This window comes from Pseudophryne corroboree, chromosome 2 (assembly GCF_028390025.1).
Source record: "Pseudophryne corroboree isolate aPseCor3 chromosome 2, aPseCor3.hap2, whole genome shotgun sequence".
NCBI lineage: Eukaryota > Metazoa > Chordata > Amphibia > Anura > Myobatrachidae > Pseudophryne > Pseudophryne corroboree.
In genome coordinates this window covers 94870900-94898866 of record NC_086445.1, presented here as the reverse complement: position 1 = coordinate 94898866, position 27967 = coordinate 94870900, and the positions used below count along the sequence as shown (strand labels likewise).

At 46.1% G+C, this 27967-nt stretch overlaps 1 protein-coding gene and 1 long non-coding RNA gene across 2 annotated transcripts in view; one reads left to right on the top strand and one right to left on the bottom strand.

Moving 5' to 3' along the window:
• Window positions 1-216, bottom strand: part of LOC135000765 (uncharacterized) — a 47976-nt gene extending 47760 nt beyond the window's left edge. The window contains exon 1 of the long non-coding RNA XR_010202582.1: window positions 50-216. This is a non-coding gene — a long non-coding RNA (uncharacterized LOC135000765). The remainder of the gene's footprint in view (window positions 1-49) is intronic.
• Window positions 86-27143, top strand: LOC135000720 (collagenase 3-like). Its single transcript, XM_063951523.1, has 5 exons — window positions 86-228; window positions 21438-21658; window positions 24544-24692; window positions 25044-25169; window positions 26006-27143. Exons 1-5 carry the CDS (start codon window positions 118-120, stop codon window positions 26179-26181), a joined length of 783 nt encoding a protein of 260 aa, XP_063807593.1. The 5' UTR covers window positions 86-117; the 3' UTR covers window positions 26182-27143.
• The last annotated feature ends 824 nt before the right edge of the window (window positions 27144-27967 follow it).

The window sequence follows — 27967 nt, the reverse complement described above, 5'->3', positions numbered from 1 at the left end:
AAGGGACTTACGTGAATTGTGACATGAACCACTGAATTGCAACACTTACCTTCCTCTATAAAAGATGTTGCTGTAAATGGCACAACTCAGTGCAGGTTCTGTAAGCTGACTGCCACCATGCTGCACGTTCATACTTTCATCCTTATTTCACTGTGCTACGGCGCCCTTGGGAGACCAAGACCCAACAAGGATGATAACATCTCTACTACGGATCAGAGGTTTGCAGAGGTATGTTTTATGTTTAAAAAAAAAACAAGGAAAACATAAATGCTAAAATAATATACCGGTAAGATACATATAACCATAAAAGACAAGCACTAGTGCATAAAATCTTTACTTGTGAATGAATTTTAATGATTGCTACAAAAAAAAAATGATACAAATGTAAAATGGAAAGGAATCATTGCGCAATACCAGTCTTCTGCTATAATCTTTGAGCTGCTAAGGGGTAAATTTGCTAAAGTCTGGGTTTACAAATGTGCAAGTCAAACAGATTCTCATACCTCCCAACATGACCAGGAGGGACAAAAAAGTTCTGCTCTTGGACTTTTATCTTAATTTATGATTGCTGGCACCTGTTTTGAACAAGTTAATGGATAAGAAAGGTATTTCAGCACAGGTGATGGCAATTATAAATTAACAGGGAAGTCCAGAAGCAGAGCATTCTCTCCCTCCTGGAGAGGGTCATGTTGGGAGGTATGGATTCTGGCCATACTTGCCTACCTGACCCTCTCCATGAGGGAGAAAATGCTCTGTTCCTGGACTTTCCTGGTAATGTATGATTGCCATCACCGGTGGTGAGCTAGTTAATTGATAAGAAAGGTGTTTCACCACAGGTGATGGCAATCATACATTACCAGGAAAGTCCAGGAACAGAGCATTTTCTCCCTCATGGAAAGGGTCAGGTAGGCAAGTATGATTCTGGCTATGTTTTATCTGGTACACTCTAGACCAGGCATTCCCAACCGCTGTCCTCAAGGCACACCAACAGTGCAGGTTGTAGGGATATCCAGGCTTCAGCACAGATGGTTAAATCAAAATAACTGAGGTACTAATTAAGTCACCTGTGTTCAAGCCTGGATATCACTAAAACCAGGACTGTTAGTGTGCCTTGAGGACGGTGGTTGGGAAACACTGCTCTAGACAAGTATAGCTAGAATTTGATTGGTTGCTATGAGCAAATCTTCACTTTTGTAAAACCCACACTTGAATTTACCTTAAGGAGTTATATCTTAAACATTGAACACATAGCAGCCAGAACGAACTAATGCAGGGGATCTCAAACGTGGTCCTCAACCTCAACAGTCCAGGTTTTAGGTATATCCATGGCTCAGCACAGAGGGTTAAATCAAATTGACTGAGGCGCTAAATAAGTCACCTCTGGCCAAGCATGGATAAAACTTAAAACCTGGACTGTTGAGTTGCATTGAGGACCGAGTTTGAGAACGTCTAAACTAATGTATTCTCTGTATTTTTTACTCTTTGTGGGGTAATTCTAAGTTGATCGCAGCAGGATATTTTTTAGCAGTTGGGCAAAACCATGTGCACTACAGGGGGGCAGATATAACACGTGCAGAGAGAGATAGATTTGGGTGTGGTGAGTTCAATCTGCAATCTAAATTGCAGTGTAAAAATAAAGCAGCCAGTATTTACCCTGGACAGAAACAAAATAACCCACCCAAATCTAACTCTCTCTGCAAATGTTATATCTGCCTCCCCTGCAGTGCACATGGTTTTGGCCAACTGCTAAAAAATGTCCTGCTGCGATCAACTTGGAATTACCCCCTTTGTGCTTTATTTTAACGATTTATTTCCCTATGGCTATTATGTGAAATTAATTACTGCCAGTTAGTTAAGTATTGTAGAGTAAAATGTAGGCAATTTTTAATTAATTTATCAGATGGGATATTTGCCTAAAAATTTAGCACATCAATCAATTATGGGTAGAGTCATAAAAGATTGTACAATTTATTTTTCATCTTATGTAACTTTCTGCCAAAGGCAATACTTGTATTTTTGGGGGTATAAAGGAGTGGAGCATATAATAGTTGCTTCATAATAGATTAGCCTCATTTATAATTATAAGGACGAATCTATATGCTAAAATAGTGATTATGCAGCAGATGCATAGTAAAGGGGAGGGTTATATCACAATGACATTATTTAATGCATCACCAAGCCCCCAGAGCTAAGGATGGCCATCAACCATCGATAATTTCAAATCATAGGAGGACTATGTCCAATGTAGAATACTTTTACCATCGATGGGGAGAACCAGATGGTTTCCCGCCATTGGTAATACAGAAGTATCAATTTATTTATTTTTTTCTCTTAAAGGTACTGGACACTGAACCTAGCTCCGCTTCTTAAGCAGCCATGAAGCCCCGCCCTGGGCTCTGATTGGCCCGCAAACCCACTGAATGGTCACCCCTGCTTTACCATCGGTGGGTAACACAATTGATGGTTCCCTTGCAGATGGTTTTACATCATCGAGGTTAACCATCAATGATACCATCAGCCCATGATGGCAATCCCTACCCAGAGCACCCACTTCACTGGGTAAGCCATTGAACATCAATAGTTGCCAAACATTGATGGCTAACTAATGATGGGCTATGGATTTGTCATCGATGGCAGAGAGCCAATGGTTCTCTGTCATTGATGCCTGAGTGGAACTGAGTATATGTTTTTTCTCCTCTGGGCACGGAGCTTAATTCCTCCTGCTTACCCATTTTTTATATGCCCACGGCCAGGGCCGGTGCTAGAGTGTTCGGCGCCCTCCTGCAAAATATAAATTTGCGCCCTCCCATACTTTACATGCAGGGTCGGAGGGTTACCATGGCCTCTTGGGCCCCTGAGCTGCAGGAGATCCGTGCAAGCCTATGGCTGTGAACTCTCTGCCCACACACACTCTGTGCAGTGCTAGTTACGGCCCTGCACACAGACATTTTAGCACTGTGTGCAAGAGAGGGCATGGGCGCCCCCCGTATGCAAAACAGGGGCAGTGCACACCCCAGGCGCGTGCAAAAAATATAGGGGCGTGGCTTCATGGGGAAGGGGTATGGTCACAAAATAATCCCAATTCATATTACATATTATAGTAGTCTCCATTATTCAAACTACGCCGCACAGTAGCGCAACTACACCAGGTAGAGACCCTTTTACACATTACGGCGGACAACATCCCCTAACCCTCTTATAATGCCTAATCCTAACCTCCTACCCTGCGCGGCAGGACGCAAGCGCGTTCCGCGTAAAGAGCGATCGGGATTCTGGGAGTCTTTAACGCCGGGATCCTGTGCTCCATCTAGCTTTTGACACTGATCGCAATTCCAGCGGTGATATTTCGACCTCCGGCCAGTGGCGCACCCAGGGGGGGTTTCCGAGTACCCAGAAACCCCCCTCCACTAAAAAAAAAAAAAAAAAAAAAAATTTTTTTTTTTTTTTTTTTTTAGCTGCATGAGTATTATTAATGACTGTCTAGCGTCCTCTGCAGCCTACTGTCTTCCTATTGGCACTTGCAAGTGCAATAAAAGTTTAATTTATTTTAATTATAGTACATATATATCCATGTGCCTACATATATACACATGTATATACATACATACATACATATAAACACACACACACACACATATGATAGATATATATATATATATATATACACATGTGTATATATATATGTACTGTATGTGTGTGTATATATATATATATATATATATGTATGCATGTTTAATATGCTATGTATATGGGTTCACTTCGATTTCCCGGCGTCCCGGCGACCAGCATACCGGCGCCGGAAGGCCGGCCGCCAGCTTACCAACAGTGTGGCAAGCGCAAATGAGCCCCTTGCGGGCTCGCTGTGCTCGCCACGCTACGCGCGCCACACTATTCTATTCTCCCTCCAGGGGGGTCGTGGACCCCCACGAGGGAGAATAAGTGTCGGTATGCCGGCGGTCAGGGTCCCGGCGCCGGTATGCTGCTCGCCGGAAGCCTGACCGCCGGCATACTGAAGACCACCCGTGTATATGTATGTGTGTGTGTATGTATATATATATATATATATATATATGTGTAGATATATGTATATATATATATATATATATATATATATACACACACACACACACACACAGACACACTAGTTTTACGGACCCAGCATATACTGGGTCACCTCAGTCCCCACCCCCGTGATTGGCTCCGCCCAGTTCTTGAAACCCCCCCATGCAAATCCTGCGTTTGCCACTGCGTCCCGCGGCATTTTAACTACATCCCATATAGACAGATATATATTGCACATATACTATGGAGCCACCCTGTGTTTATGAGCACCCTGCAGTAACTGTATATACTGTAGACAGATATATATTACACACAGATATGCACAGACCATGGATGTATAATGGGACACCTGGGCTACATATAATGTATAATGTAACATGGCAACCCCCTGTGTGTAGGAGCATCCTCCAGTAAGAGTATGATAGACAGACATAGATGATATGACACAGACATTGCACATTGGGCTGGGAATTAAGCTCAGGCGGGGCTGGAGCCGACCCCGGGCTTACCCAGCAGAGTCCCGGCCATGCTGCTGCTACTGCTGCTGCTCCCGGCGACGTCTCTCCGCAGCTAAGTGTGCGCTGTGTGATTTTCACTGCCTCACTTTAATGCCGGCCCGCACCTCACTTTAAATGCTGTTTCCAGAGGGACGCCCCGCGCAGCCGCTCCCATCGAATATGTGCTTGTCACGTGCACCATAATGCAGTAGAGGAGGAGGCTGCCAGAGAAGACTGTGGGCGTCACTGGGGCCTGCTCCCTGCAGCAGCTGTCCAATCCGTGTGCGTTGACAGCTTCTGGGGGCAGGCCGGCTCGGTTGTGCTTTCAGAAATTGTTCTGGAGCTCTGCAACATCACCGTTGGGGAATCGGTGTCCGCGGCCGGCCCGGGCCCCCAGGGACAGGCCGGGCACTAAGCACTTGCCTTTATTGCCTAGGGGAGAAGGATTCGTGCTGCTGCGGCTGCCTGTCAGTGTGACAGGTGCAGCAGCAGCAGAGGGACAGGATGGCGCTACAGCAGGGATACAGAGCAGTGAAGGCGCCTCTCCTGCCCGGCGCCTACCTGCATTGCATCCCTTTGCTGAGCGGCTAGCGCCGGGCCTGCCCGCGGCCCAACCAGCACCTATCAGCAGTAGCCATTGAGAGGTGCAAACCATCGATGGTTCACCATAGATGATTTATGTGCCATCGATGATTATCGCCGAAGGCACCATTGATGGCAAGCATCAATTGACAGCCCATCGATGGCCAACCCTAGTTGGCGTTGGGTATGATTTGTCAATAGTAATCACGTCGACACCATTTGCAGAAGTCTGACCTATTCTACTGGGAGTTCAGGAGATCCCCCAAAATTTAGGAGTCACCTGTACATTTATGGAGAGTAGGTAAATATAGGAAGGGCCCAACTGACTCTTTGGTCTTTTGGTGGGCCAGTCCAAACTAACTAGAAAACAGCATTACCTTACAAAACCAAGAAATGGAAAATGTTACTTTCGCTTAATAGACATACAACTAATTTCTGATGTCACTTTTGGCTAACTCTGCATTTAAAAAAATGCTGGATCTTAGTACAGATTTCAACAGTGCAATATACAGTATAGAGCAATGGTGTGTAGAGACTAGTATAGGAATTGCGGGAGATGAATACAGAGCTTCATATTGTAGTTGCTGTGTATTCATGTTAGAAATAAAGGCAGGATTGAATGTGCTCTTTATCACACTACATACATGTATATTCCACACTCTTTATAATGTTGTCAGTATAGTTAGTGATCAATCATGTACTATTACCAATGTTGGAAATATGTGTGTACAGGTTTGAGGATGTAGAAGTGTATCTGTACACACCAGCAGATGTCTTACAACTATGAACAGGCCAGATACTTAACTGGTGGAGTTGTTTTATTGAAGGTAAATCAGGTACAGCTGTACTCACTGTTATACACACTGGTAGATGGAGTGGAGCTTGTGCCGAGCAGGGTGTCATGCAGCTCACCAACCAGTGAGTGTATATAGGTATTGGATAATGGTGCAGGATGCTGGAACACCATCTAAAACAGCAGGAAATCTCAGGACTGTCTGGAGCTATGTGGAAGACTACTGTCTTCCACTTAGGCATTGTCACACTGTCCCAAGATGGCTCTGCACATGCTCAGTAGTAGTCTCAGTGACCATCTTGGTAAAGGGAATGAAGCTTCCCTGGAGGAGTAACAACGTGGAGTCTGCGCAGCAGCGCATTGTACTTTCTCTTACGTCCTAGAGGATGCTGGGGACTCCAAAAGGACCATGGGGTATAGACGGATCCTCAGGAGCTTGGGCACACTATAAAAACTTAAACTGGGTGTGAACTGGCTCCTCCCTCTATGCCCCTCCTCCAGACCTCAGTTAGACTTTGTGCCCAGAAGTGAATGGACACACACTAGGGGAGCTCTCCTGAGTTTCTCTAAAAGACTTTATGTTAGGTTTTTTATTTTCAGGGAGACCTGCTGGCTACAGGCTCCCTGCAGCGTGGGAGTGAGGGGAGAGAAGCAGGACCTACTTCTGTGAGTTTCAAGGCTCTGCTTCTCGGCTACTGGAAACCATTAGCTCCAGACGGTTCGATCACTTGGTGCGCCTAGCTGCTTGTTCCCGGAGCCGCGCCGTCACCCCCCTCACAGAAGCCAGAAGAAAGAAGCCGGGTGAGTTTTGGAAGAAAAGAAGACTTCAGTGACGGCAGAAGACTTCAGTAACGGAGGTACAGCGGTCGCGCTGCGCTCCATGCTCTCAGACACTAACGGCACTCACAGGGTGCAGGGCGCTGGGGGGGAGCGCCCTGGGCGGCAGGTTACTGATGATTTAATAATACTGGCTTTGAAAGCATTTTCGGTGCCTGGGCACCGTGTCTCATTCCCCCGCCAGCATGTTAGAGTGCGCTACGCACCATTGACCCCCACCGCCAGCTACAGGGGTGCAGGGCGCTGGGGGGGGGAGCGCCCTGGGCAGCAAGTTACAGTTTCTTGTTAAGGGCGAAAATGTTTTACGTTGGCGCTACCGGGGCTCCATGTCCCAGACCTCCGCCAGCTCGTTTTAGAGCACTGCGCGCCTTTTCTCCCCCGCCTCCGGCTTCCATGGGTGCAGGGGACGCCTGGGGGGTGGGGAGGGGGGGCGCCCAAGGCAGCATATATATATATATATATATATATATATATATCCAGTTTATGAGCCCCAGGCGCCACAAGCGATACCGCCAGTCATAGCGGCAGTCATGCGCTGCAACGGTGCTCCTACACACCAACGTTTTACTTGGGTGCAGGGTGGGCGCCCTGAACGGCAGTTTCCGATGGTATATAGTGTATTTACACTATATACGAGTCCCAGCCTGTATATTTAAGATAAGGGGCTAGAGCATGCCAAGGGGGGCGGGGCTTAGCCCTCACACACACTGGAGTCAGCGCCATTTTCTCTCTGTCCCCGCCAAAGGGGGGGGGGCACAGTTTTTTAGTGTTATTTGGACTTTTATAACACTGGTTTATTCAGAGATAGTGTTGACTCATAATTGTGTGTATTTTATGTGTGCTCCCTGTCAGTTATACCCACTTTAGTTCACTTGTGTCGACAGGTGTGAGTGTTCTGTCATAAACACCTATAGGGTTCACTGTCGGCATCACCGACGTATGTGGGTATTTGATCAGGTCGGTAGTGGTATGTTTGTGAAAAGTAAATACTATATGGGAGGTGCAGTAGTATGTGGGTGGCCCTGTCGGCACCAACTTTTTTCACCGGGTGTAAATAGGTATACTTCCCTTGGTCCCCTTGGGGTCGCAAGAATAACATTTTGCCTGGTTACTAATCCCTGCTGTCGACGAATACTAAGGTTTTCTGTCGACTATATTGTTTCCTGGTAGATCCACAACTGGGGCATTCAGTACATGGTCCTACACGTTCAGAAAACATTAATATCACGGGGTCCCGAAGGCCCCAGACAATCCGCTTATATGTATGTTGCATATATATATAAGTAGGATATGTGTGTTATATGTGTATTACAATATGTATATTCATATTATGATTTAGAAAGAATACTGAAGTAATAGTATTCCTTCTCATGTGCTGGTCACTCTGTTGATAAAGCTCTAGGTCGGCCGTGACTCGCACCCTTTCCAGACGTCCGAGGGTTTATTCTTTTCCCGCCACGGATAGAATACTGTGATGGTTAACGCCTGGTCGACACGGGGCCCTATTTCAAAGGATCGTATACAGGAAAGCTAAGTGATATTATATTTCTTTGCTGTGGGCTTATTTACTTTGCATGCACATGAGGGAGTGTTTCTTTCGGTAAGACATCAGATAAATTTGCCCTAAAGAGACAGGGGAGGTTCCTCAAGTTGGTTCTTCTCTATAACATTGCGGTAGGCTGCCGTACGTATACAGGAAGTGTGGCCGGGGAATGCTGAGGCTGACTCCGAGAGTTACTGGACTGTTTCCCTGGGACGGTGTCCCGCTGTTTGGGGGGATGTCTCAGTTCAGTCAATCAGGGAATATTCCTGGTAAGTCTAACTTCGGGAGTTAGTTTCCCTCACAACGGTTGGTGATGCCTTGTTTTGTGGGATGCAGTCATTTTAATCGGTTAAATTCAGTTCTTTTTTCTTTTCTGTACAGCCTGTGGAAGGGAGATAGGTAAGAGTTCTGCAGCCTTATTAGGTTCGCAGAAGAGGATGTTGGTTCTTTTTTGCCACATACACCGCATGTCGCAGACTCTATATGGCGGGACCCCGCTCCGGTGAGGACTCAGTTACTACTTCCACTTAGTCTGGGAATAGACTAGAACCGGTGAGTTATTTATGGATTCCAAAGGGGGACATTCTGGAGTTACAGCTGTTTCACCTCTCTGATTCTCTAATGGATATTACCGTTACCCTTCTGGAAGGAGAGGTAGTACGTGACGCCATACAGAGCTGCGCCGGGTTCGGGAATTGTCCTCCTGTCCCGGTTAAAGAAAAAATAAAAAAAGTTTACCTGCATTGTTCTACGCATTCACTTTACCTGGAGGGAAAGCCAGGATTGTCTTTCCTTTTTCACTGGAGTGATAGTAGTATGATGGTTTTCTTTCAATAGTAAGAGCCATTGTTATTCTGTACTGAGATGTTCACCTGATTGAGGCAAAATCAAAAAACAAGTGGTGAAAATCGTTGTTTCTCTCTGACTGTTCTTCAACACAGGGAAGGGCTGTTGTCCCCAACGACCCAGATGTCGGAGGTGGTGTTAGGGTTGATACAGAACGATTGAGGTTCTGTGTTTTCCGGTGGGAAGAAGTCTGAGGATCCTGAGTCGGATCAGATTTGCAGTGCCACTTCATCAGTGTGTTCCGTTGTTGAAGAAGTTATTTCATGGTAACTGTTGGGAATGTGGTCCGTGTTTCACCGGCATAGGAACCGGAATATATTTCTAATGGCCAGGATATCACTTCAGAGGAGTCTGCTCAGTTCTCACCTCCTGGAGGGACGAAGGTTTGGGATCCAGAATTAAATCCTGGTGTACATGTATGCAGATCTCTGAGGCTGGGGAGCAGTCCTTACATGGGAATGTTTCCAGAGAAAAAGGTCAAGCTGGGTAGCTTGTCTACATAAATTTCTTGAATTAAGAGTTGTTTTCAACTAATATATTCTGCGTGATCTACCCGTTTTAATTCTGTCAGATGTCTTGACAGCAGTGGCATCTATAAGTCGCTAGGACGGAACAAGGAGTAAAGCGGCAACGGCAAAAGCTGAAATAGTTTTCTGCTGGGTGGAAAGACTGGTTAACGTTATATCAGCAGTCTTCGCTCTGGATGTAAATGACGGAGAAATAGATTTCCTCTACAGACACGCTCTCCATCTGGGAGAAATACTGTCATCATCGAGAAGTTTCACGGAAGTGACAGGTCTTTGAGGAATGCCTCATTAGGGCATATTGACGTCTCACCTCAACAAGTGATCTCAGGAATAGGGTTCCGGGTTAGGGGACACTCAAGCTATAGCAGTGGACACCCTCGTGACACCTTGGGTGTTTTAGACGGTCTAGGTGTTCCATCCGCTTTCACTCTGCTGAAGGTGATAAACGTAAGAGGGTCAGAGGTTCCGGCGATCCTCATTGTTCCGATCTAGCCAAGGAGGGCTTGGTATCCAGTCCTTCAAGATTTATTCATAGAAGATCACGGGCCTCTTCCTTTAAGGGAGAAACTTTTACATTGAGATCGGGGCGTGTATCAGAACTTACCGCGGCTGCATTTTATGGCATGGCGGTTGAACGACATATCTTAGTCCGAATGGGTATTCCCAGTGTGGTCTTTAGACTAAAAAGAAGTATCGCCGAAGCCTTGCCGCCGTATTTGGCGCAAATATGTGTCTTAGTGTGAATCTGAGAAGGTTCCTGCGGAAGATTTTCAGCTGAGTCAGTCTTTTCCATTCTTTGCAAGCAGGTGTGGATGCAGGCCTAAAGTTTGGCTCCGTTTCAGGGCACTTTTGGCCTTATAAACTAGAGATGAGCGGGTTCGGTTTCTTTGAATCCGAACCCGCACGAACTTCACCTTTTTTTTCACGGGTCCGAGCGACTCGGATCTTCCCGCCTTGCTCGGTTAACCCGAGCGCGCCCGAACGTCATCATGACGCTGTCGGATTCTCGCGAGACTCGGATTCTATATAAGGAGCCGCGCGTCGCCGCCATTTTCACACGTGCATTGAGATTGATAGGGAGAGGACGTGGCTGGCGTCCTCTCCATTTAGATTAGGGTTGAGAGAGAGAGAGATTGCTGTGATACTGTAGAAGAGAGTGCAGACAGAGTTTAGTGACTGACGACCACAGTGACCAGTGACCACCAGAGACAGTGCAGTTGTTTGTTTTATTTAATATATCCGTTCTCTGCCTGAAAAAAACGATACACACAGTGACTCAGTCTGTGTGCACTGCTCAGCCCAGTGTGCTGCACATCAATGTATATAAAGCTTATAATTGTGGGGGAGACTGGGGAGCACTGCAGGTTGTTATAGCAGGAGCCAGGAGTACATGATAATATTATATTAAAATTAAACAGTGCACACTTTTGCTGCAGGAGTGCCACTGCCAGTGTGACTAGTGACCAGTGACCTGACCACCAGTATATATAATATTAGTAGTATTGTATACTATCTCTTTATCAACCAGTCTATATTAGCAGCAGACACAGTACAGTGCGGTAGTTCACGGCTGTGGCTACCTCTGTGTCGGCACTCGGCAGGCAGTCCGTCCATCCATAATTGTATATACCACCTAACCGTGGTTTTTTTTTCTTTCTTTATACCGTCGTCATACTAGTTACGAGTATACTACTATCTCTTTATCAACCAGTGTACAGTGCGGTAGTTCACGGCTGTGGCTACCTCTGTGTCGGAACTCGGCAGGCAGTCCGTCCATCCATAATTGTATATAGTATACCACCTAACCGTGGTTTTTTTTTCTTTCTTTATACAGTCGTCATACTAGTTACGAGTATACTACTATCTCTTTATCAACCAGTGTACAGTGCGGTAGTTCACGGCTGTGGCTACCTCTGTGTCGGAACTCGGCAGGCAGTCCGTCCATCCATAATTGTATATACCACCTAACCGTGGTTTTTTTTTCTTTCTTTATACCGTCGTCATACTAGTTACGAGTATACTACTATCTCTTTATCAACCAGTGTACAGTGCGGTAGTTCACGGCTGTGGCTACCTCTGTGTCGGAACTCGGCAGGCAGTCCGTCCATCCATAATTGTATATACCACCTAACCGTGGTTTTTTTTTCTTTCTTTATACCGTCGTCATACTAGTTACGAGTATACTACTATCTCTTTATCAACCAGTGTACAGTGCGGTAGTTCACGGCTGTGGCTACCTCTGTGTCGGCACTCGGCAGGCAGTCCGTCCATCCATAATTGTATTATATACCACCTAACCGTGGTTTTTTTTTCTTTCCTTATACCGTCGTCATACTAGTTACGAGTATACTACTATCTCTTTATCAACCAGTGTACAGTGCGGTAGTTCACGGCTGTGGCTACCTCTGTGTCGGAACTCGGCAGGCAGTCCGTCCATAATTGTATTATATACCACCTAACCGTGGTTTTTTTTTCTTTCTTTATACCGTCGTCATACTAGTTACGAGTATACTACTATCTCTTTATCAACCAGTGTACAGTGCGGTAGTTCACGGCTGTGGCTACCTCTGTGTCGGAACTCGGCAGGCAGTCCATCCATCCATAATTGTATTATATACCACCTAACCGTGTTTTTTTTTTTCTTTCTTTATACCGTCGTCATACTAGTTACGAGTATACTACTATCTCTTTATCAACCAGTGTACAGTGCGGTAGTTCACTGCTGTGGCTACCTCTGTGTCGGAACTCGGCAGGCAGTCCGTCCATCCATAATTGTATATACCACCTAACCGTGGTTTTTTTTTCTTTCTTTATACCGTCGTCATACTAGTTACGAGTATACTACTATCTCTTTATCAACCAGTGTACAGTGCGGTAGTTCACGGCTGTGGCTACCTCTGTGTCGGAACTCGGCAGGCAGTCCGTCCATCCATAATTGTATTATATACCACCTAACCGTGGTTTTTTTTTCTTTCTTTATACCGTCGTCATACTAGTTACGAGTATACTACTATCTCTTTATCAACCAGTGTACAGTGCGGTAGTTCACGGCTGTGGCTACCTCTGTGTCGGAACTCGGCAGGCAGTCCGTCCATCCATAATTGTATTATATACCACCTAACCGTGGTTTTTTTTTCTTTCTTTATACCGTCGTCATACTAGTTACGAGTATACTACTATCTCTTTATCAACCAGTGTACAGTGCGGTAGTTCACGGCTGTGGCTACCTCTGTGTCGGAACTCGGCAGGCAGTCCGTCCATCCATAATTGTATATAGTATACCACCTAACCGTGGTTTTTTTTTCTTTCTTTATACAGTCGTCATACTAGTTACGAGTATACTACTATCTCTTTATCAACCAGTGTACAGTGCGGTAGTTCACGGCTGTGGCTACCTCTGTGTCGGAACTCGGCAGGCAGTCCGTCCATCCATAATTGTATATACCACCTAACCGTGGTTTTTTTTTCTTTCTTTATACCGTCGTCATACTAGTTACGAGTATACTACTATCTCTTTATCAACCAGTGTACAGTGCGGTAGTTCACGGCTGTGGCTACCTCTGTGTCGGAACTCGGCAGGCAGTCCGTCCATCCATAATTGTATTATATACCACCTAACCGTGGTTTTTTTTTCTTTCTTTATACCGTCGTCATACTAGTTACGAGTATACTACTATCTCTTTATCAACCAGTGTACAGTACGGTAGTTCACGGCTGTGGCTACCTCTGTGTCGGAACTCGGCAGGCAGTCCGTCCATCCATAATTGTATTATATACCACCTAACCGTGGTTTTTTTTTCTTTCTTTATACCGTCGTCATACTAGTTACGAGTATACTACTATCTCTTTATCAACCAGTGTACAGTGCGGTAGTTCACGGCTGTGGCTACCTCTGTGTCGGCACTCGGCAGGCAGTCCGTCCATCCATAATTGTATTATATACCACCTAACCGTGGTTTTTTTTTCTTTCTTTATACCGTCGTCATACTAGTTACGAGTATACTACTATCTCTTTATCAACCAGTGTACAGTGCGGTAGTTCACGGCTGTGGCTACCTCTGTGTCGGAACTCGGCAGGCAGTCCGTCCATCCATAATTGTATATACCACCTAACCGTGGTTTTTTTATACCACCTAACCGTGGCAGTCCGTCCATAATTGTATACTAGTATCCAATCCATCCATCTCCATTGTTTACCTGAGGTGCCTTTTAGTTCTGCCTATAAAATATGGAGAACAAAAATGTTGAGGTTCCAAAATTAGGGAAAGATCAAGATCCACTTCCACCTCGTGCTGAAGCTGCTGCCACTAGTCATGGCCGAGACGATGAAATGCCAGCAACGTCGTCTGCCAAGGCCGATGCCCAATGTCATAGTACAGAGCATGTCAAATCCAAAACACCAAATATCAGAAAAAAAAGGACTCCAAAACCTAAAATAAAATTGTCGGAGGAGAAGCGTAAACTTGCCAATATGCCATTTACCACACGGAGTGGCAAGGAACGGCTGAGGCCCTGGCCTATGTTCATGGCTAGTGGTTCAGCTTCACATGAGGATGGAAGCACTCAGCCTCTCGCTAGAAAAATGAAAAGACTCAAGCTGGCAAAAGCAGCACAGCAAAGAACTGTGCATTCTTCGAAATCCCAAATCCACAAGGAGAGTCCAATTGTGTCGGTTGCGATGCCTGACCTTCCCAACACTGGACGTGAAGAGCATGCGCCTTCCACCATTTGCACGCCCCCCGCAAGTGCTGGAAGGAGCACCCGCAGTCCAGTTCCTGATAGTCAGATTGAAGATGTCAGTGTTGAAGTACACCAGGATGAGGAGGATATGGGTGTTGCTGGCGCTGGGGAGGAAATTGACCAGGAGGATTCTGATGGTGAGGTGGTTTGTTTAAGTCAGGCACCCGGGGAGACACCTGTTGTCCGTGGGAGGAATATGGCCGTTGACATGCCTGGTGAAAATACCAAAAAAATCAGCTCTTCGGTGTGGAAGTATTTCACCAGAAATGCGGACAACAGGTGTCAAGCCGTGTGTTCCCTTTGTCAAGCTGTAATAAGTAGGGGTAAGGACGTTAACCACCTCGGAACATCCTCCCTTATACGTCACCTGCAGCGCATTCATAATAAGTCAGTGACAAGTTCAAAAACTTGGGCCGACAGCGGAAGCAGTCCACTGACCAGTAAATCCCTTCCTCTTGTAACCAAGCTCACGCAAACCACCCCACCAACTCCCTCAGTGTCAATTTCCTCCTTCCCCAGGAATGCCAATAGTCCTGCAGGCCATGTCACTGGCAATTCTGACGATTCCTCTCCTGCCTGGGATTCCTCCGATGCATCCTTGCGTGTAACGCCTACTGCTGCTGGCGCTGCTGTTGTTGCTGCTGGGAGTCGATGGTCATCCCAGAGGGGAAGTCGTAAGCCCGCTTGTACTACTTCCAGTAAGCAATTGACTGTTCAACAGTCCTTTGCGAGGAAGATGAAATATCACAGCAGTCATCCTGCTGCAAAGCGGATAACTGAGGCCTTGACAACTATGTTGGTGTTAGACGTGCGTCCGGTATCCGCCGTTAGTTCACAGGGAACTAGACATTTTATTGAGGCAGTGTGCCCCCGTTACCAAATACCATCTAGGTTCCACTTCTCTAGGCAGGCGATACCGAAAATGTACACGGACCTCAGAAAAAGACTCACCAGTGTCCTAAAAAATTCAGTTGTACCCAATGTCCACTTAACCACGGACATGTGGACAAGTGGAGCAGGGCAGGGTCAGGACTATATGACTGTGACAGCCCACTGGGTAGATGTATGGACTCCCGCCGCAAGAACAGCAGCGGCGACACCAGTAGCAGCATCTCGCAAACGCCAACTCTTTCCTAGGCAGGCTACGCTTTGTATCACCGGTTTCCAGAATACGCACACAGCTGAAAACCTCTTACGGCAACTGAGGAAGATCATCGCGGAATGGCTTACCCCAATTGGACTCTCCTGTGGATTTGTGGCATCGGACAACGCCAGCAATATTGTGCGTGCATTAAATCTGGGCAAATTCCAGCACGTCCCATGTTTTGCACATACCTTGAATTTGGTGGTGCAGAATTTTTTAAAAAACGACAGGGGCGTGCAAGAGATGCTGGCGGTGGCCAGAAAAATTGCGGGACACTTTCGGCGTACAGGCAGCACGTACAGAAGACTGGAGCACCACCAAAAACGCCTGAACCTGCCCTGCCATCATCTGAAGCAGGAGGTGGTAACGAGGTGGAATTCAACCCTCTATATGCTTCAGAGGTTGGAGGAGCAGCAAAAGGCCATTCAAGCCTATACAACTGAGCACGATATAGGAGGTGGAATGCACCTGTCTCAAGCGCAGTGGAGAATGATTTCAACGTTGTGCAAGGTTCTGATGCCCTTTGAACTTGCCACACGTGAAGTCAGTTCAGACACTGCCAGCCTGAGTCAGGTCATTCCCCTCATCAGGCTTTTGCAGAAGAAGCTGGAGACATTGAAGGAGGAGCTAAGACAGAGCGATTCCGCTAGGCATGTGGGACTTGTGGATGGAGCCCTTAATTCGCTTAACAAGGATTCACGGGTGGTCAATCTGTTGAAATCAGAGCACTACATTTTGGCCACCGTGCTCGATCCTAGATTTAAAACCTACCTTGGATCTCTCTTTCCGGCGCACACAAGTCTGCTGGGTTTCAAAGACCTGCTGGTGAGAAAATTGTCAAGTCAAGCGGAACGCGACCTGTCAACATCTCCTCCTTCACATTCTCCCGCAACTGGGGGTGCGAGGAAAGGCTCAGAATTCCGAGCCCACCCGCTGGCGGTGATGCAGGGCAGTCTGGAGCGACTGCTGATGCTGACATCTGGTCCGGACTGAAGGACCTGACAACCATTACGGACATGTCGTCTACTGTCACTGCATATGATTCTCTCACCATTGATAGAATGGTGGAGGATTATATGAGTGACCGCATCCAAGTAGGCACGTCACACAGTCCGTACTTATACTGGCAGGAAAAAGAGGCAATTTGGAGGCCCTTGCACAAACTGGCTTTATTCTACCTAAGTTGCCCTCCCACAAGTGTGTACTCCGAAAGAGTGTTTAGTGCCGCCGCTCACCTTGTCAGCAATCGGCGTACGAGGTTACATCCAGAAAATGTGGAGAAGATGATGTTCATTAAAATGAATTATAATCAATTCCTCCGCGGAGACATTGACCAGCAGCAATTGCCTCCACAAAGTACACAGGGAGCTGACATGGTGGATTCCAGTGGGGACGAATTGATAATCTGTGAGGAGGGGGATGTACAACACGGTGATATATCGGAGGATGATGATGAGGTGGACATCTTGCCTCTGTAGAGCCAGTTTGTGCAAGGAGAGATTAATTGCTTCTTTTTTGGTGGGGGTCCAAACCAACCCGTCATTTCAGTCACAGTCGTGTGGCAGACCCTGTCACTGAAATGATGGGTTGGTTAAAGTGTGCATGTCCTGTTTATACAACATAAGGGTGGGTGGGAGGGCCCAAGGACAATTCCATCTTGCACCTCTTTTTTCTTTTATTTTTCTTTGCGTCATGTGCTGTTTGGGGAGGGTTTTTTGGAAGGGACATCCTGCGTGACACTGCAGTGCCACTCCTAGATGGGCACGGTGTTTGTGTCGGCCACTAGGGTCGCTAATCTTACTCACACAGTCAGCTACCTCATTGCGCCTCTTTTTTTCTTTGCGTCATGTGCTGTTTGGGGAGGGTTTTTTGGAAGGGACATCCTGCGTGACACTGCAGTGCCACTCCTAGATGGGCCCGGTGTTTGTGTCGGCCACTAGGGTCGCTAATCTTACTCACACAGTCAGCTACCTCATTGCGCCTCTTTTTTTCTTTGCGTCATGTGCTGTTTGGGGAGGGTTTTTTGGAAGGGACATCCTGCGTGACACTGCAGTGCCACTCCTAGATGGGCCCGGTGTTTGTGTCGGCCACTAGGGTCGCTAATCTTACTCACACAGCTACCTCATTGCGCCTCTTTTTTTCTTTGCGTCATGTGCTGTTTGGGGATGGTTTTTTGGAAGGGACATCCTGCGTGACACTGCAGTGCCACTCCTAGATGGGCCCGGTGTTTGTGTCGGCCACTAGGGTTGCTAATCTTACTCACACAGTCAGCTACCTCATTGCGCCTCTTTTTTTCTTTGCGTCATGTGCTGTTTGGGGAGGGTTTTTTGGAAGAGACATCCTGCGTGACACTGCAGTGCCACTCCTAGATGGGCCCGGTGTTTGTGTCGGCCACTAGGGTCGCTTATCTTACTCACACAGTCAGCTACCTCATTGCGCCTCTTTTTTTCTTTGCGTCATGTGCTGTTTGGGGAGGGTTTTTTGGAAGGGACATCCTGCGTGACACTGCAGTGCCACTCCTAGATGGGCACGGTGTTTGTGTCGGCCACTAGGGTCGCTAATCTTACTCACACAGTCAGCTACCTCATTGCGCCTCTTTTTTTCTTTGCGTCATGTGCTGTTTGGGGAGGGTTTTTTGGAAGGGACATCCTGCGTGACACTGCAGTGCCACTCCTAGATGGGCCCGGTGTTTGTGTCGGCCACTAGGGTCGCTAATCTTACTCACACAGTCAGCTACCTCATTGCGCCTCTTTTTTTCTTTGCGTCATGTGCTGTTTGGGGAGGGTTTTTTGGAAGGGACATCCTGCGTGACACTGCAGTGCCACTCCTAGATGGGCCCGGTGTTTGTGTCGGCCACTAGGGTCGCTAATCTTACTCACACAGTCAGCTACCTCATTGCGCCTCTTTTTTTCTTTGCGTCATGTGCTGTTTGGGGAGGGTTTTTTGGAAGGGACATCCTGCGTGACACTGCAGTGCCACTCCTAGATGGGCCTGGTGTTTGTGTCGGCCACTAGGGTCGCTTATCTTACTCACACAGTCAGCTACCTCATTGCGCCTCTTTTTTTCTTTGCGTCATGTGCTGTTTGGGGAGGGTTTTTTGGAAGGGACATCCTGCGTGACACTGCAGTGCCACTCCTAGATGGGCACGGTGTTTGTGTCGGCCACTAGGGTCGCTAATCTTACTCACACAGTCAGCTACCTCATTGCGCCTCTTTTTTTCTTTGCGTCATGTGCTGTTTGGGGAGGGTTTTTTGGAAGGGACATCCTGCGTGACACTGCAGTGCCACTCCTAGATGGGCCCGGTGTTTGTGTCGGCCACTAGGGTCGCTTATCTTACTCACACAGTCAGCTACCTCATTGCGCCTCTTTTTTTCTTTGCGTCATGTGCTGTTTGGGGAGGGTTTTTTGGAAGGGACATCCTGCGTGACACTGCAGTGCCACTCCTAGATGGGCACGGTGTTTGTGTCGGCCACTAGGGTCGCTTATCTTACTCACACAGTCAGCTACCTCATTGCGCCTCTTTTTTTCTTTGCGTCATGTGCTGTTTGGGGAGGGTTTTTTGGAAGGGACATCCTGCGTGACACTGCAGTGCCACTCCTAGATGGGCACGGTGTTTGTGTCGGCCACTAGGGTCGCTAATCTTACTCACACAGTCAGCTACCTCATTGCGCCTCTTTTTTTCTTTGCGTCATGTGCTGTTTGGGGAGGGTTTTTTGGAAGGGACATCCTGCGTGATACTGCAGTGCCACTCCTAGATGGGCACGGTGTTTGTGTCGGCCACTAGGGTCGCTTATCTTACTCACACAGCGACCTCGGTGCAAATTTTAGGACTAAAAATAATATTGTGAGGTGTGAGGTGTTCAGAATAGACTGAAAATGAGTGTAAATTATGGTTTTTGAGGTTAATAATACTTTGGGATCAAAATGACCCCCAAATTCTATGATTTAAGCTGTTTTTTAGTGTTTTTTGAAAAAAATACCCGAATCCAAAACACACCCGAATCCGACAAAAAAAATTCGGTGAGGTTTTGCCAAAACGCGGTCGAACCCAAAACACGTCCGCGGAACCGAACCCAAAACCAAAACACAAAACCCGAAAAATTTCAGGCGCTCATCTCTATTATAAACTTGTATTGGCTACCTTTCCGGAAGTTCCGACTTTCGTGAAAGGAGTATTACACATCCATCCTCCGTTTGTGTCCCATGGGCACCGTGGGATCTTGACGTAGTGTTGCGTTTCTGGTGTTTCACTGTTTGGAACCTTTACTGTAGGTTGTGTTGAAATCTCTCTCTTGGAGAGTGGTCATGCTTTTGCATTTTGGCCGACCACAAGGCGATTTTCGGAAGTGGTGGCTTGTCTCACAAGAGCTCCTGTTCCTTTTCCAAGTGGATAGACTGAGAACTCGGTTAGTGATTCTTCAGAATAGGGTCTTCGGTGTTTATCGAAAACCTGCCTATTTTGAGGTCTATGGTGACTTCAGCATTGGTTGATTCTACGTCATTCGATGTAGTCAGAATTTTGAAGATTTATGTCACCAATTGGGCTCAGTTTGGGGTAACAGAGACTCTGTTTGTCTGGTATGATCCCAGCGTGCTTGGGGCGCCTGCATCTCTGCACTCTGTTACACGCTGGATCTGTGAAATGAGTCGGCGTGCTAGTTTACGGCTGGATGGCCGTGACCGAAGTCGGGGGAGACCTATTCTACTAGGTAGATGGGCTCTTCTTGGGCGGATGCCCGAGGTATCTCGGCGGGTTACCTTTGCCGAGCAGGCTACTTGGTAGGGTTTCAAACACCTTTGCTGAGCTCTACAAGTTTGACACCCTGGCTAATGGGGACCTCATGTATACTCAATCGGTGCTGCAGAGTCGTCCGCACTCTCCCGCCCATTCTGGAACTTTGGTATAGACCCCATGGTCCTTTTGGAGTCCCCAGCATCCTCTAGGACATAAGAGAAAATAGGATTTTAGTACCTACGAGTAAATCCTTTTCTCCTTCTCCTAGTCCGTAGAGGATGCTGGGCGCCCGTCCCTGTGCGTACTGTGTCTGCAGTTATTGATTTTGCTGGCACTTTGTGGTATTTCTTATCTTTCAGGCTATTGCTGACGTTGTTCATGCCTTGGCATGTTGTTTCTTATTATTGGTTGGGTTGACACACAGGTTGTGTTACATATTATCTCAGCATATGGCTGTATGTTTTTCATATCGTGGACTGGTATTCTGTTGAAGGCCATGGCTTGCGGGATGTTCGTGGTGTGAGCTGGTGTAACACTCACTGTGTTTCACTTATAAATTCTTTCCTCGAAATGTCCATCTCTCCTGGGCACAGTTTTCTAACTGAGGTCTGGAGGAGGGGCATAGAGGGAGGAGCCAGTTCACACCCAGTTTAAGTCTTTATAGTGTGCCCAAGCTCCTGCAGATCCGTCTATACCCCATGGTCCTTTTGGAGTCCCCAGCATCCTCTACGGACTAGGAGAAAAGGATTTACCGGTAGGTACTAAAATCCTATTTTTAGAACACTTTTCCATCATTGATGACTATGTCATTTTATATACAGTATAGATTGTTTTAATGGCTGGAGCACCAATAACGCATGTGCATTCCATGTGTTACATCATACCCTCCAACTGTACCTTTTTAATAGGTACAGTAATTTTTTTCATGGTCTGTACCGATTTTTGGCTCTCCAAACTTCCATTGAAAGTATAGGAAAAGGGGCGTGGCCACGCCCCCTTTACCCGCGGCCACGCCCCTTTTTCGGATTTGTACCGATTTTTCTGTGTAAAATGTTGGAGGGTATGTTACATTACTATGTGTAAGTATTACTATGCACAGACTAATGCAGGTGCATTTTCTTCTTTTTCAAGGACTACCTAACCAAATTCTATACAACTGGCAGCAAAGGAAGAGCCACATTTGTCGACAGGATTAAAGAAATGCAGAAATTCTTTGGAATGAAAGTAACGGGGGTCCTGACCTCAGAAACTATGACTATGATGAAAGCTCCCAGATGTGGGATGCCAGATGTGTCAGAGTTCAGGGCATTCCCAGGAAGACCCACATGGCCACGATCCGCCCTCACCTATAGGTGAGTTTTACATGGCAGGGCCAGAGTCAAAGATGGGTGTGACCAAGGCAGAAAATAGGTCAAAGGTCTCAACTTTCATCCTGATTCTTCAGTGGCTGGAAAGATAGTTCATAAATTTATCAATACAATGATCAATTACAATCGGATAGCAAAACAATCTACCAATCGCCACTCATAGAACATTGAGCTAATACTAGGATCTAATTAAATCCTACAAAATAAGGGGAGGTGTAGAAATAAGGATGTCCGGGCAGCACATAGACTGGGCCACCATCCAGGCTTAATTAAGATACTATATTAATCAAATATCAGCTGTTAGTGTGGCAAATTGTACACCATTCTCTTAATAAATGTATTTCATTCTAGTTCCTATCTTTCATGCTTTATATATGTATTTATATACGAAATGAAGGGATGTGGCCACACAATAGTACCCCTATTTAAAATTACGCCACACAGTACCACAATCTTATTCACATTATACCGCAAGTAGTAGTGCCGCTTATTCATAATGCCCCAAAGAGTAGCCACATAACGCCCCTGGTAGTAGAGCAGCTTACACATAACACCCCCGGTAGTAGCGCAGCTTACACATAACGCCCTTGGTAGTAGCGCAGCTTACACATAACGCCCCCGGTAGTAGCACAGCTTACACATAACGCCCCCAGTAGTAACGCAGCTTACACGTTATGCCGCTTAGACGTAACGACCCCAGTAGTAGCGCCGCTTACACATAACACCCCAGTAGTAGCGTAGATTACACATAACGCCCCCGGTAGTAGCGCCGCTCACACATGACGACCCCAGCAATAGCGCCGCTTACACGTAACACCCCCAGTAGTAGTGCCACTTACATATAATGCCACCGATAGCAGCACTGCTTACACGTAACGACACCAGTAGTAGCGCCGCTTACACATCCCGCCACAGTAGTAGCGCAGCTTACACATAACGCCCCTGGTAGTAACACTGCTTACACATAACGACCCCAGTAGTAGCGCTGCTTACACATAACGCCCCTGGTAGTAGTGCAGCTTACATATAACGGCCCCAGCAGTAGCGCAGCTTACACATAACACCCCCGGTAGTAGCGCCACTTACATATAATGACCCGATTAGTAGCGCCGCTTACACATAATGCCACAGTAGTAGCGCAGCTCACACATAAGCCCCCAGTAGTATCGCCGCTTAAACGTAACGACCCCAGTAGTAGTGCCACTTACACATAACACCCCCGGTAGTAGTGCAGCTTACACATAACAACCCCGGTAGTAGCGCAGCTTACATGTAAAGCCACAGTAGTAGCACAGTTTACACATAACGCCCCCGGTAGTAGTGCAGCTTACATGTAACGACCCCAGTAGTAGTGCCGCTTACACATAATGCCCCCCCGGTAGTAGCGCAGCTTACACATAATGCCCCCGGTAGTAGCGCCGCTTACACATAACGCCCCAGTAGTAGCGCAGCTAACACATAACAACCACAGCAATAGCGCTACTTACACATAACGCCCCTGGTATTAGCGCAGCTTACACGTAATGCCCCCGATAGTAGCGCCATTTACACATAACGCCCCCGGTAGTAGTGCAGCTTACACGTAACGAACCCGGTAGTAGCGGCACTTACACATAAGACCCCTGATAGTAGCGCCGCTTACACGTAATGACCCTGGTAGCAGCGCCGCTTACACATAATGACCCTGGTAGTAGCGCTGCTTACACATAACGCCCCTAGTAGTAGCGCTGCTTACACATAACGACCCTGGTAGTAGCACCACTTACACGTAGTGCCCCCGGTAGTAGCGCCGCTTACACGTAATGACCCCAGTAGTAGCACCGCTTACACATAACGCACTTGGTAGTAGAGCAGCTTACACATAATGCCCCCGATAGTAGCGCTGCTTACACATAACGCCCCAGTAGTAGCGCAGCTTACACATAATGCCCACAAAAAGTACTGCTTATTCACATCCACCCTGACCCCCACACAAATAAATACACACACACACACACACACACACATACAGTACATATACACACACACCCATACTGTACATACATACACACTTTCTCACTCACTCTACCTCCACTTACTTATTAGTCTGGCAGGCTGAAACTGGAGCAGCATGTCCTCCACCGTAGCAGTCTGCTGATCTGTGTAGCTCCCCCCCACCTCAGTCAGTGTAGCCTCACCCACTTGATCCATGTAGCCCCACCCACTTTTTAGTCCCCAAAAACGACGCTGTCACCAGGAGAAGGGGAGGAGGCTTCTTTATTCTGCCGGCGCTGCTGCCTGTCAGTGTGACAGGCTCAACAGCCGGCAGCAGCAGAGAGGACAGGGCGTCACAGCACAGTGATGGAGAGCAGGGAGACTGCCTCTCCAGCATGGTGCCTACCTGCTCGGTTGTGTCTATGTTCCCTTCATGACCAGTAACAGGAAGTGACAGCACGGGAGGGCAGATGAGAACTTCCGCCCTTACGGCACCTTATTGTTTTATCGTTCTCCGTTTGTTTGAGGGTATTTTGATTTTTCTATGCACCATCGTACCCTCGCAGGCCCGCTTCGCTCGTCACGCTTCGGGCTCAGTGTCTCGCTTTGCTCGCCACAGGTTACTATTCCAAATAGTTGGTGACATGATCCAGGGGCTTATGGGAAAGGCCCTCTTCACGAAGGGTAACTAGACACTACCCTACCTGCTCTGCATCCCTATGCTGAGCGGGTAGCAACGGGCCTGTGTACAGTATATCAAAATGACATTTGTGCTGAAGACCCAAATGTTTTTTCAATTCACAAATTTAGTATGCCTATAAGAAAATGAAAAATGCATTGACCTATTGGGAATGATGAAATTTACTTTTGTTACTCACTTTACTTTTGTTGAACAGAATTGAAAATTACACTCCTGATCTACCCTCCCGTGTGGTTGATGACGCAATACAGAGAGCATTCAGTGTTTGGAGCCAAGTGACTCCTCTAACATTCAGCAGAGTCAATAGCCGTCAAGCGGATATTCTGATACAATTTTCACCACGAGGTAGGTACATCCAAGTGTAGCTACTATATGTTATATATACAGTGTATACTGTATAATAATTATGTATGTATACGGAAGTGTGTGTGTGTGTGTGTGTGTGTGTGTGTATATATATGTGTATATATATATATATATATATATATATATATATACACACACACGATAGATAGATAGATAAATTGTTAATTATTACTTTACGTAAATACCAAGCACAGATTGAAGGTCAGATAACGATATACCGTATGGTGTGTAATTGAGATATTCATTTATATGGCTACATTTTACAACGAAATGAAATGAAAGTATTAACATAAAACAACAGAAACGTAATATGAAATAACTGTTTTGTAGCTCACGGTGATCGGTCGCCATTTGACGGTCGCAATGGTGTGCTAGCTCATGCGTATGCCCCCAGTGCTGGAATAGGGGGTGATGCTCATTTCGATGAAGATGAAACTTGGACAAATGACAGAAGAGGTAAATGGTTTCATCTCTCTAAATTACTTTTCATTTTTAATTAAAAACCATTTTAGTCATTGCTGCCAACAACAGTAAATACATAGAAAGGCATTATATTGCAGAAAATGTAATCTTGGCATTCCTTGATTTAAATGTATAGCCCAAGTCCCTGGAAATGTGTTTGAGGACCACCCAACTACTGTTATTGGTACCTATAGTATTCAGTATGTACCAGGGGCGTTTTTTAAGACAAGAGAAGGCCCGTGTGCAGCCTCCTCTATCCAAGCCCTCTCCTCTCTAGCTGGCAGCACTGTAGCCTCTAATATGCATGCACATATCTCCGGAAAAATGGTGTTGCAGTCATTTTCCTGGTGATTTCTCTACTGCTTATGAGCAAAATGCCGGTAAAATGGCCACTGCAGCCTTTTCCCAGTGGTGATTTCTGCTCTTGCTTCCACTGACAGGGGAGCTTTAAACAAATGGTTGCACTGCACACACTGCACCCATTATAAATATGCCAATGGTATGTACTATGAATGCCCCTCCCAACAATATACTGACCCCAGTCCATACTGTGCTGTACCGGAGAACCCAGGAGGCATCAACCAGCTCATGATCCTGAGAAATCATTATTCTGTCAGTCTAATAACTGCGTCCCTTACCACCAGATCTTCTAGCCTTAACTACACTAATTGTCCCATCTATGCTGCAGCAGTCACTGTCCTGGTTGCTAGTGGAGCGCTGCACCCTGCTGGTACACTTTGTGTGCTGATGTATATGTACAGCATTTCCAAATAAACATGAGAAATATAGTGATTTGCTGGTAATCCCAAATCCTGTTTTTTTCCTCCCAGGTTTTAATTTATTTTTAGTAGCTGCGCACGAATTTGGTCATTCATTGGGACTAGATCACTCTAACGATCGTGAGGCACTGATGTTCCCGACCTATCGTTATGTAAACACCGACAACTTCCGCCTGTCACAAGACGACATCAATGGGATACAGTCATTGTATGGTAGAAGGCCCTAATAACTCCACGGAAAGAGATTCCAGTCGGGTGACCGCTTATCAAGGAATCCTTTGACAGATGTAGACAGATATCTCATTATATATTGGCTATAGCTTTGCAATGAAACTAATACAGTAATTATAAACAAAAGTTTTAAAATAAATATAAAAAAATATATAGCATAGCTAACAATTACTGAGATAAAGTAATACTGCACCATCTATCTATCTATCTATCTATCTATCTATCTATCTATCTATCTATCTATATATATATATATATATGTATATATATATATATATATATATATATATAAGGCTAACGCTGCTCCTCACCTCTATGGGGAATTCAAGTGTTTTGCATGCTGGAGGCCACTAGATGGCACCCGACAGAGCAATTCAATTGTTGACATTTCTGCTCATAGCCCCCGAGTAGGAGAGCAGAAAAAAACGAAAAGTGACCTGATTGAGCGCTCAAGGGGACTTTTTACGTTGCGCACATTACTTTGGTTGGGTTTAGCTGCGTTACACTGTTAAACCCAACCTCTCCGGGCACAACAATGTTCAATCATTTTGACGGGCTGGTAACTTGTGTTATATAAAAATGTAATTGAAAAATCTATATCATACTGTAGCTAACACTTAGTAAGATAAAGAAACACTGTACAATGAAGCTATCTACAGGCACTGTATGTAAAATTGTAATGACCGTCATTTAAACAACAAATACAAGCGCTCGGATGCCCTCCAGTAAGGTGTGGATAAATATGCATGGAAGGTACAGTAGACGGCACTCAAAGTCATGTTGCCCCCTCTTCATAATAATTTCCCCCTCTTCACAATAATTTTACGTTACGTTGCTAACATAACAGACTGATATAGGAGGTTAAAGTGTAATGTGTTCAACTAAGTACTCAATCTGGTGTTTCCTCAAACATGAAACGACTGTAACAATACACTGAATGTGAATAAAGTTGGTTCAAGAAAAAAAGAGTCATACATTTGTGGTGTCATGGGTTTTGGATTGCTAATGTGTACAGTAGTTGCTAAGAGCAGTGTAGCGATGTTTATATTAGTGTTTCATAAAGTATGTTGTCATGGGAAACCGCAATTTATCAGTAAACGCAGCATTTTAGAGATTCTTTTCTGTGCTAAATAGTGATGAGCGGATTCGGATTCTATATAAGCAGCCGCGCGTCGCCGCCATTTTCACACGTGCATTGAGATTGATAGGGAGAGGACGTGGCTGGCGTCCTCTCAGTTTATATAGTTATATACTACACAGTTGATCTGATTGCTTAGCTTATTGTGGGGAGGATTGGGGAGCAGCTGTTAGGAGGAGTACAGTGCAGAGTTTTGCTAATAGTGACCACCAGTTTTTTATCCGTTCTCTGCCTGAAAAAAACGCTCCATACCATATCTGTGCTCAGTGTGCTGCATGATATATCTGTGCTGAGTGCTCACACTGCTTAATTGTGGGGACTGGGGAGCAGCTATAGCAGGAGTACAGTGCAGAGTTTTGCTGACAGTGACCACCAGTATACGTTTGTCTGCCTGAAAAACACTCCTGTGGTGTCTTTTTTTTATACTAGTAGTTTAGCAGTTTGCTGACAGTGTCCACCATGTCCATTATACTGTATATAGCAGTACAGTTGCCACTGCTGTACCTACCTCTGTGTCGTCACTCGTCATCCATAAAGTATACTATCCATCCATCTACATTGTATACCTGTGGTGGCTTTTTTTTTATACTAGTAGTTTAGCAGTCTGCTGACAGTGTCCACCAGGTCCATTATACTGTAAATAG